The sequence below is a fragment of the Octopus sinensis genome, linkage group LG17 (assembly GCF_006345805.1).
Source record: "Octopus sinensis linkage group LG17, ASM634580v1, whole genome shotgun sequence".
Classification (NCBI taxonomy): Eukaryota; Metazoa; Mollusca; class Cephalopoda; order Octopoda; family Octopodidae; genus Octopus; species Octopus sinensis.
In genome coordinates, this window is record NC_043013.1 from 2,393,821 (window position 1) to 2,406,320 (window position 12,500).

Genomic DNA, 12,500 nt, shown 5'->3' on the forward strand with positions numbered 1-12,500 from the left:
GTGTGTGTGTGTGTGTGTGTCCATGTATATATATGTGATGCATGTATACACATACATAAATACATACTTATTTAAGATGATTAAAATTTATTTTTGGCTCAGCACTAAGTACAGCAGCTTGCACTCAACTACATTCTCATTCTGAAAAAGTACAGGGATATTTTCCATCATCTCTGTCTATGTGTATATATATTTTTAATTATAATAAAGGGTTAATTGCAACAAGTTGCTCAAAACCACATACCGAAAATATTAGAAATAGCAGCCAAATAGGTCACTATTTGTACTACTAGTAAAAAAGTCTCCACAAACAAACAGAATTTGTAACCCGGGTAACAAATTCTGTTTGTTTGTGGAGACTTTTTTACTAGTAGTAGAAATAGTGACCTATTTGGCTGCTATTTCTAATATTTTTGGTATGTGGTTTTGAGCAACTTGTTGCAATTAACCCTTTATTATAATTAATATAATCCTTACCAAATATGGTCATTTCCATACCGAAAAAACTACTAGGTGAAATTTATTAATTTTATTAAATTAATTATATTTCACCCTTTATGTGTATTGTATATATATATATATATGATTATTGAATGAAATAGGAACAGGAAATATGGAATGAACTCCATTAGCTTATGGTAGTTTGTGCAAAAAAGGAGTCACTGCACTCGTAGCTAAGTGCTTATGCAACATCTCATAGCTTCCTCAGAGCCATTAAAGTGAAATCTCTCTCCATCTCTTTCATCATCATGATCATCATCATTTAGCGTCCGCTTTCCATGCTAGCATGGGTCGGACGGTTCAACTGGGGTCTGGGAAGCCAGAAGGCTGCACCAGGCCCAGTCTGATCTGGCAATGTTTCTACGGCTGGATGCTCTTCCTAACGCCAATATATATATATTGGCCGTCCAACCCATACTAGCATGGAAAACGGACGTTAAACGATGATGATGATGATTATATCACATTGCTTTACTGCTACAGCCATTGCATTGTACCCCTGTTGATGTATCTAAACTCAGCTCATGTCAGTCAGGTGAAGCTAAAAACAAAAGCAATTAACATTCTACACACTCTATTTGCAATGTTTGGCATTAAAAAAAAATTCATTGGTATGGCTGTGTGGTAAGACACTTGCTTCCCAAACACATGGTTCATTGTTTAGTTCCTTTGTGTGGCACCAGGGGGACAATTACTATGAAGGCCTCAGACAGACCAAAGCCTTGTGTGTTTCTGGCCTTGTGATGTGACTATGGTCAAAGCACTTTGTTTATTAAACTATTGATGGGAACTGCAGAAAGAAGAGGAGAAAGAGAGAGAGAGGCAGACACATAGTCTGACCATCTGTAAGTAGCTACAGTTCCTGATACTACAAATAGGTGTACCTTGAAGAATCACATTCCATATAGCTGCAATTAGGTACTGATGCTAGTGCCATGTAAAAAGCACTGGTGATGGTGCTACGCGAACAAGCATCTGTAAAGTAGTTGGCATTAGGAAGGGCATCCAACTGTAGAAGCCAAGTCAAAACGGATTATGGACTCCGGTGTGGCTCCTGGCCTTGCCAGTTCCTCTCAAGCCATCCAACTCATGCCAGCATGGAAAATGGACATTAAATGATGATGATGATGATGATGATGAAAAGACAAATATTACAGGTGAAACTAGGGATACAGTTCTGCATAGGTTCTATGGATTAAAGCAATGGGCAAATGTCCAAACCTACAGAATCCCTCGGAGCCATGTGATATGGTAAGGAATAAAAAACATCATTACTAGACTAAAATAAAATACTTACCTGTTTTCGTTTTGTCTTACATCCATCGAACTTGTTCTTTATCTGATCAATGATGTCTTGGCATTTTTCTAGATTCTCTTGATCTTTGGCAAGCATCAAATAGTTCCGCCAATGCGCAGAATCAAACCCCCAATGGCATATACGGTTCTCCATTGGGGTGTGTGAGTGACAAACAAATTGTTGTGGGTTAAAAAGTGCGTGGCATTCAGTGCAATAGATGCACTCAGCGTCCGGTGTATGATAGCGATCTGGTTGGATAATTCCTTTGCATTTGCCAAAACATTCGTGATAGACCTATTTTGAATTTTTTTTTTTTTTTTTTCAATGTTTGTATGCATATATAAATATAGTGTATGTTTGGAAACAAGTTGAAGCAAATTCAATTAAGTTGAGCATCAGTTCAAGTTGGTAGTCAATTGGTTGGTTGGTTGGTTGGTTGGTTGTCCAAATGGTTTGAAGAAGAATCCAGTTTCAAGAGGGTGATAAGACATACCGAAATGATGAAAAAGAAAAGAAAAAAAACAAAAACAATGTTATTAATATGGAATTAACAGAATGATTTGTATAGGTGATGGTGGATTAGAAGTGAAAGCAAAGGAAGGATTATGAGGAGGTGGAGATGAAAAAGAAGAAAAGCGAGAGAAAAGTGAAAGAAGAGAGAAATGCAAATGTGGGAAGAGAGAGAGAGAAATATCAGTGAAATGAAATGATAACACATTAAAACTTACGTAGACACCAAAACACCTAATTCTAGCTAAAACTGCAGCATAATGCAAATAAATACAAACATAAAAGGATAAATCAAAGTAAAGGCTCGGCACATTAAACACACATACAACAAACACTTTAACACAAACAGTGACTTATGTACAAACACACATAAACATGTATTCAATGTGAACAGATACAATAACATAAATACACGCAAAAACAATTATCATATTTACCAGTAATATAATGGGGGAACTAGTTATCTAGTTGTTGGTTAGAGTTATTATATTTATAACTGAGATGTTTGACACCGACACTAATACATCCTTTATCATTTACACCACTAATACCCTCTGGAGAGGTACCAACATCACTACATTGTACCTGAACCATATTTACACCTTCCAAATATATACATTACTAATGACCTTTGGTCTGGGATAAATATCACTACGTAATCTCGTTTGATTCACATCACTAACCTTTGGACAGGTATGAACATCACCACCTCTAATTTTGACCATATGTACACCATTCACATCCTTTGGACAGGTACAAACATGAAGTCCCTACCATGAATCACTTCACTTTATAGATATCACTTAGAATCTCCATAAAAACGAAAACATCACCACATGTCAATGCACAACCTAAATACAGGGTGTCCATAACGCCTGGGTGCATGGGGATTAACACATACTTCAAGAAATTATTATTTCGTATATTTAATTCTTTATGTTATGATTTTATTTACCCCATGTACCCAGACTTTGTGGACACCCTGTACATCTAAGACTTTGAAACTGTATAAAAAAAAATATAACAAAGAAGCCTGCATGTGGCCACTCAAACAGGTAAAATTACCTGAAAAATCTTATGTTCATCCTAATGACTTAAAAACAGACTAAGACTGGCTACCGTAGATAGCGAGAGAGTATAAATGCGTGTGTAAAGATTTTTTTTTTTTTAATCATATCAAAAGCTAACAGTCTATTCAAAGTTTCACCTCAGGCTGGGTTGTTTACAATGTGGGATAGAATAAATTTTTGGCAGTTTATACAAAGGTATGCTGACCTTGGAAGGATGTGTGTCAGTGGAGTGATGTTTTTGAAAACTGATTTTAAAATGTAGAGTTGTAATGGAAAGATATTGTTAAGGTGTTTTGGAAGTATGAATGGGTTGGGATAATCCCTACCTCTATTCATGTTCAGATTATCAATCAAATTAATTGAAATTATTAGAAAAATAGTTAAATTATTACGGATCACTTTTGTACTGGTTCACATACAAGGACTTAATAGTCTTAGAAAGAAATTAAAGACACTATTCATGAATCAGTCCCACTGTGTAGCACCTTGGGCAAGTTTTTCCTATTATAGCCCGGGGCTGACTAATGTCTTGTAAGTGGATTTTTTAGACAAAAACTGAAAGAAGCCCATCACACACACCTTCATTGATGTGTGTGTGTACACTGCTGTCTCTTTGCCTTGATTTTATATGGCAGATGGAAATGAATATTACTGGAATGCAAGCAATATCATTTATTTCTAATCTTTTATGAAAATATGTCTGGTCAGGAAGAATAATAAATTATTTGGAAACAGGTGAAGGTTGGCAACAGCAAAGGCACCTGGTAGTAGAAAATTGGCCTTCAGATTCCAGCTATCCCATGCACACACAGAAATAGATACATATACTTGAAGTCTCACATCATAGATACACATTTATATACACACACACACACCACACACACACACACACACACACACACAACGTTCCTTTACTAGTTTGCTTAATAATTAACGCCAACACAAATGTGCACACACATACACCAACATACACATATCTATATGCACACACACACACACACGCATACATACAGAATGCTATGTGTTGTTCAATTAATCCTATGATATTTCTATATTGATTTGTCGCTGGAGTGGTACATGGAGTGGTGTCAGGGTATATGGAGTGTTGTGTGGTTATGTGAAGTGGTGCACAGTTGTGAGCAATGGTATGTCATATGCAGAGGTATAGAGTGGTAGAGTACTTGTCAGTGTATGAGATGGCGTAGTTGTGTTGGGCCGTGTGCAATAGAGTGGTACAGAATTATTAGTCAGAGCAGAACACACTATTACCTATTTCTTTACAACCCACAAGGGGCTAAACACAGAGAGGACAAACAAGGACAGACGGATTAAGTCGATTATATTGATCCCAGTGCGTAACTGGTACTTAATTTATCGACCCTGAAAGGATGAAAAGTAAAGTCAACCTTGGTGGAATTTGAACTCAGAATGTAGCGGCAGACGAAATACAGCTACGCATTTCGCCCGGCGTGCTAACGTTTCTGCCAGTTTCCCGCCTTTGAACACACTATTACCACCACCAACACCACAGATACCTACACTGACTGCAATGCCACTTCCAGTGACACCTGAAGTTGAAGGTACAAGGCCATCATCATTCACACCTGCTCCCATATAAAAATTAAAGCTTTTTACCTTTTATTCGTTTCAGTCATTAGACTGTGGTCATACTGGGGCACCCCCTTGAGCAGTTTTAATTGAATTAATCAACCCCAGGACTAATTTTCTTCTTAAGCTTGGGACTTATTCTATAATCTCTTTCGTTAAACCACTAAATTACATAAACACACACACATGATGAGCCTCTTTCAGTTTCTGTCTATCAGATCTACTCATAAGGCTTTGGTCAGCTGAAGTCTATAACAGAAGACACTTGCCCAAGGTGCCACACAGTAGGAGTGATCCCAGAACCATGTGGTTGGGAAGCAAGCTTCTTATCATATAGCTATGCCTGTGCCTATATCCACACAGCCATTCTTGTGCCTATATGTTTATATATAAAATTGAAGTTGTGTGTGTGAGACTCTGTCTCCTCCAATTTAGATTCCTAACTACTCCCACATTTTGCGGTGCAGTTTAACCAAAAGCGGGTATCTTATAGTCGTCATTCATATCGAGCCCTTCTGGGTATTAGCGCGCGTCTACGATGAGTCTACAATTTAAAAAAAAATTTACCATCATTTTTCCGCATTTTTAAGATCTTTGCTTGGGTTATATAAGGGAAGTAACTCTAAAAATGCTTATATAGTTATTTCCCTTACAAACCCAAGCAACGCCGGGCGATACTGCTAGTATATATATATATATATTTTATTAATGTTTCAGATGACCTCTACAGGAATGTGTGCATATGTGAAAACTGTTATTAACGGTCCATATGTTAGGGGGACCAGGGTTTCTATCCAGTAACATATGGTAGAGGGTAATGGGGTCCAGAGTCACTCTCTCTCTCTCTCTCTCTCTCTCTCGCACTAAGCAAGTGTATCTTCACCGATGTTCTACAGTAAGAGTTGCTGTCAATTACTGGTAGAAGTTGAAGGTAATTAGACCAGCTTATACAACAATCATCACTATTATTATTATTATTATTATTATTATTATAGTTATCATCACCATTGTCCAAGAAGAGCATTACCTGTTTTAATCTCACCAATCTCAAAGGGCTGCAAAAAACCAATAAATATCTTTTTAATTATCATCATCATCCTTATCAACATATTATATACTACAGCCTACCGGGGGGGGGGCATTAATACCCTACACCAGATGACCGAACAATTTCTTCTCCACACTCAACTCAATGTTTCACCTTCATCCTTAATGTACAATGACAATGGTTGGCAGGCAGGCTTGATGCCATATGATATAATCAGTGCATGTGTGTGTGTGTGTGTGGTGTGTGTGTGTGTGTGTGTGTGTGTGTGTGTGTTCTGATCTGATGCACCAGCTCATCATCCCTCCAAGCCACAAAATAGCTCCCTACTAAAGCTGATTGACATCTAACAATGTCACATTTAGAGCTCTACTGTCAGCAGGCCATATACAACTCTTGCCATCACAAGCAGTAGCTTCTCCACTCTCGCAATTATCTAATACACTACTGCCTTGCAGGGTCTTCACAATAAAAACTAGCTGGGATTCTACTACACCAGCAAAGAAGAACCAAATCAATGCAGATATCTTGCTTCACCATTCCTTACTGTAGTTCAACAGACAAACCAAATATTCTAGGTATTTCACCTCTAAGATTGCCTGGTGTTTAAATTAAAACCTTCCTAATAATTTTTAAACGTTTTTGTTGTCACATTCTATATATATATATACATACAACAAATTAATTAATTTGATATTATTAAATCCCTTAACATGATTATTTTCAAAATTAATTGAATTACATTTGCACTATATTTCATTAGATATATATCTATGAAAGAGTTAAACTCTGCAATCTGAGTTATACACTGCCAATCAACACTGACCTTTGACATTCTTCACAACAATTTTTTTGACATTCTTTACAATGTCTCTCTCTCTCTCTCTCTCTCTCTCTCTCCTCTCTCTCTCTCTCTCTCTCTGTGTGCGTGTGTGTGTGTGTGTGTGCGTGCGTGGTGTGTGTATTAGAATATATACAAAGATGTGGTTGTGGTTGTTTTGTTGTTAACACAGTGGTCTTCTTGTTGTTCTTACCATAGACACCTAATGTTTCTGCTGTTGCTGATACTTTTAGCATACTCTGTTGTATTTTTTACCCTATTTCAAATCTGAACAAAAAAAGACTTATGGTCAGAAGCACTCCAGCTGTGGCCATCCTGCCATATTTTTTTTTCAGGCAGAACATATCAAGTTCTACATTATCCAGTTGTTGTGAAGGTTTCTTTTAACCGTTAAATGGTTGGTTATGAATTTAGAAGAGGGCTGCTATATCTAGCATAGTGTCTCCCTTGTCCACTTTGGTTATTCTTCCTGTCATGAAGGCTGTAAATCTATAAATGTCTTCCAAGCCCTAAGGGTTCTTTAGGAGTCAAATGCTTAATTCATGGCATTAAGCAGGTTTCTCAAAATGGTTTCCAAGGAACTCCAAGGCACCACAAAAATACTCTGGTGTTTCACAATATTAGGTGACTTTTTACTAAAAATTTTGAAGAATCTCATTAAAAAATTTGCTGTTTACTATTTTCAAAATGTTAAATTATATTTCTCTCTTTAAAACATTGTTTTTTTATTTTTCATTTCATATTGTATTAAAATTAAGGTGCCAGAAGTTGTCCATAAAATGAAGATACAGGTTTTATGAGTTTTGGAAAATCATATAGTGGGGGGTTGTCTTCATCAAAATAAGTTTGGAAACAGCTGCCCCAGAGGCTACCCTTATTGTATGTCAGGTACCATTACCAGAAGATCTGGTAGTTACACCACTCAGTTGGGTGAAGTTAACAATACTGCCTAAATGCATAATAAAAGGTCAATGAAGGATTTGAACACAAAATGTTTGCTTGTGAGAGTGGATGGCTCAATATCATATATCATAGATTATTGAGTATTTTGTTTCTACCAGACACACAAAGAGATGGGGAAGAAAAGGTCTGGTAGCACATGCACGCGTGTGCGCACACACACACACACACACACACACACAAAGAGGAAGTAAGGAGACTACATGGAGGTTGAGAAAGAAATTCCATAAAAGAGAAGGCAGGTAAATTGGTGGCAACAGAAGTCCCCAGTGAATATAGAGCATTAAAATAAAACAGCAAACTGAAGTAGGTATTAAAGTTGATAGGGTCAATTGAAAACCCCTGAAAGTGGTGCCCTGTTGCAACCACAGTCCAGTCAATGAGTGAAACCAATAAAAGAGTATAAGAGAAACAAAAGTTTGTTCTATACACATTCACACCTGCAGTTCCATTTCAGGTATGCAGTTAGCTTGGTGGGTCCCATTACTCAGCAAAAGATACAATTCATCAAACCTATTTCCACAGTTTCCATCTCAATTTCACTGGCATAGATTAGGACAACCCAAAATCATGGCAAAACAGAAGACATTTTTCCAAGACTCTACAAAGTGGAATCAAATCTAAGCAAACCTCCAACCCATTTGGCTCAACACTTTTTTTTTTTTAATGTAAGATATTTTTTTGAGACTTTGCATGAGGTTATTCCTCACACTGGAGACACTTGCAGCAGAACAGGCTCTACAAAAGGCACTCAAGAGCTACAGGATGGTTAAACCAGACAACAAAACCAAGAATAGCTACATTCCAGCAAAAAATTTTATAAAAACCTCTACACAATTCCCAACTATCAAATTTCATAAGGTTTGATAAGTTGACCTCAAGCCATGTAGAAGACACTTTCCCAAGGTACCAAAACCCAAGACTATGAAGTGTGGTCTGAGGGAAATTTAACAGCTTTTTGTAGCAAATCAAGCAAATACCTAGAATGGAAATTTCCAAACAGTGTGTTACAAGCATAAAGTGAAATCTGATGAATTTTCAGAAATATTTTGGCTATAATTTGAGATCTGATTATGCAAAATATAATTAGATGTGACTTGATGATACATGGCACCTTATTTAATTGTGTGTTTGTTGATTTTGTGTCACTAATAAAACTTTTTCAGTGAAAATTTTGTTTTTAAAAGGGGACAAACCCTGGAAAGCTGTGACATAGTGGGTCCTTCTTTCGATTCAGTAGTATTTATTGACATGAGAATTTTTTGGTAAATGTTAAGAATTAAATTAGATCACAGCTGGAAGCAATTGGGCTTCACAGATGGGGTGGCACAGATATGTCTATTGATCTCATCACCAAAACATAACGAGAGAATAGCAATCAAGTGAGAGAACCCCTCCCCCAATATTGGTGGCACACTCATGTTTTACAGTTGAGTGACTGGTTAACAGAATTATAAACGCACCTGTTCATTTAACATAACATCATCATCATCATCGTCATTATTTAACATCCGTTTTCTACACTGGCACAGGTTTGATGGTTTGACTGGAGCTGGTAAGGCCAAGGGCTGTACCAGGCTCCATTTGTCTGTTCTGGAATGGTTTCTATCGCTGGAGGCACTTACTAATGCCAACCATTCCACAGAGTGTCCTAGATGCTTTTTATGTGGCACCAGCATTGGTATCAATTCTACTCTGGCAGACAGGCCTTCTTGAGTACAGCAAGGCACCAATGTTGTCTCCTTCGTGGCAGTGGTGGTGGTGGGTGGTAGTAGCAGAAGTGCACGCTAGAATATTTTCTTCATAATATATATGTATACATACACACATATATTTGTTCCTTCTCAAGCCATGCCTGGCTCATAAGGGCCAGTTTCTCGGTTTCCTTGGCGTATAGGTTCCCCGCCTGGACGGGACGCCGGTCCATCGCAGGTGAGCTGCAAGATGCAGGAGGAAAGAGTGAGAGAAAGTTGTGTCAAAAGAGTCAGGAGAAGTTCGCCATTACCTTCTGCCGGAGTCGCGTGGAGTTTCGCTCATAAACACACACATCGCCCGGTCTAAGATTCGAACCCACGAGTCCGCTGCTCTAACCACTAGGCCATGTGCCTCCACTATATATATATATATATATATATACACACACACACACAAGACAAAAAAAAAATGGAGAGGATATTTTACATCCTCTTCTTTTTCATATTTGCCTTATAAATCCTGGGTAAATTTCCAATTGACCCCCACCAATACCTTGTAGTCAATTGCAATATTGACATGTAATAGTAATCACTTGCTTAAAAAATACGTAGGTACAGATCCATTAGTATATTGGGTATATACTATCCCTTAGATGGTTTCTTAACCTCTAACTCATACAGACATATATATGTGTGTGTGTGTGTGTGTGTGTATATATATATATATACACACACATATATACATACATATACACATTCACACATATATATATACATACATATATATATGCATACATACACACACATATATATATACATACATACATATATATGCATACATACACACACATATATATATATATACATACATATATATGCATACATACACACACATATATATATATACATACATATATATGCATACATACACACATATATATATACATACATACATATATATATATGTATATATACATGCATATATACATATATATATGTATATATATACATGCATATATACACATATATATATATATGTATATATACATGCATATATACATATGTATATATGCATACATATATATATATACATATATATATATATGTATATATACATACATATATACATATTTATATGTATATATACACATACATACATAACGATATATTACTAGGCTTTTTGTTTCATTTTTCCCATCTATAAAACCAAACTCGCGTTGTGTGTGTGTGTGTGTGTGTGTGTGTGTGTGTGTGTGTGTGTGAAAGAGAGAGTCTTTTGATTCAGTTAATGTACGTATATTAAATTTATATTTATGTATTAAGCAGACTCCAGCCAAGTTGGCTGGAACTAGAAAAGAGAAGAGAATGAATGTGTGTGTAAGGCTGTGAACGGATTCGCGAATGTAATGTCTATATGCGTGTAATTGTACACGTACAGTACACACACAATTACACGCACATGCATGTATGTGTGTGTGTGTGTGTGTGTGTGTGGTAATTGCTGTGTATCTGAAGAATGTATTTATTGTAAGTATATCTACAAATCGTACGTGTGTGTGTGTGCTATGGTTGTGTTAAGAGAGACCAAATTTAAAACTGTTCATGTGTAGAGAGTAAAAGAAAAAGCAAGGAAGATAAGGAGGAGAGTAGTGAGTGAATGCTTCTGTGGGAGGGGGGAGTGGGACGAAGGGAGTGAAGAGAAAGGGAGGGAGGAAGACGTGAGCAGCGACAACGGTAATGGTGGTGGCGGCAGCGGCAGCAGCAGCAGCAATGGCGTCAAAGGTGTGGGGTGAGCTAGATTCTTACCATAACTTCCTGCAAGCTGTCTAGACTATACTATGCTACTTATATAGACACACGAAAAACACGATGTAAGTCTTGAGCATAGTGGTGGTGGCGGTGGTGGAGAGGGTGGAGGCTATGTGGTGGCGGTGAAGGTGGTGGTGGAGGCTATGTAGAGGCGGTGAAGGTGGTGGTGGAGGCGGTGGTAGTCTTCTTTCGTATAACGGACAGACCAGGACACTTACATAGACAGCACTTAACAGCTGACCCACATAATAAATGTGTATGTGTGTGTATATATACATACATATACACACATAAAATACATAACTTGTATGTATGTATGTATATATATAATATATATATATATATATATACTAAGCAATTAAGGGTTTAGCAACGAATTGCCTTACCGCACACCGAATTTAGAAATAGCAGTCAAAGAGATTATAGCTATTTCTTCTACGAAGAATTAGATAATTAGATAATAAGAATTAGATAATTCTACCTTACCCAGACTTCTACCTTACCCAGACTGGTGACACAAGCTTTCATTCATACTTTGAATTTGGTGATACTAGCTGTGGCTTCTAGCTCGCTCTGATACTGAATTGAGTTGGTGCCTTCTAGTATCTCAAAATTCAATATTCAATCATTCATGATTGTTTGTATCCTGCGCTGATGAGAGAAGTCTGGGTAAGGTAGAATTATCTAATTCTTATGCTTTCCTAAGACTTGATCTCGAAACGTACGTCCGTAGGTGACTTAAAACTGTATGATAGATTGCCGTTAATTTATTCTCTCTTACCTGTTTGTGTTTGCCTTTCAAATGCTGTGTCTTTACTGTGATCTCCCTTTTAGTAGAAGAAATAGCTATAATCTCTTTGACTGCTATTTCTAAATTCGGTGTGCGGTAAGGCAATTCGTTGCTAAACCCTTAATTGCTTAGTATTACTTAAATTTTCCTCGAATGAGGCTTTTACATGCCGAAGACTACTTGGTGTAATTGATAATTATTCCAAATTAATTAATTTCACCCTTCATTGTTATTCATAACTATATATATATATATCGATGTATGTATATCGATAGCCAGTGAACATACAGCGTAGAAAGAATCCATATATAAATGGATAAAAAATTTATTAGACAGAAAATGCCTGTGACTTCGAAGTTTCGTTAGCAATGACTC

At 36.9% G+C, this 12,500-nt stretch overlaps 1 protein-coding gene across 2 annotated transcripts in view; it reads right to left on the reverse strand.

The window, feature by feature from the left end:
- The window catches only part of LOC115220823 (ski oncogene), a 101,335-nt gene that overhangs the window by 41,273 nt on the left and 47,562 nt on the right, over nt 1-12,500 (reverse strand). For both annotated transcript variants that reach the window (XM_029790996.2, XM_029790997.2), the window contains exon 2: nt 1,799-2,092. In XM_029790996.2, coding sequence (XP_029646856.1) covers nt 1,799-2,092 — 294 coding nt within the window. The remainder of the gene's footprint in view (nt 1-1,798; nt 2,093-12,500) is intronic.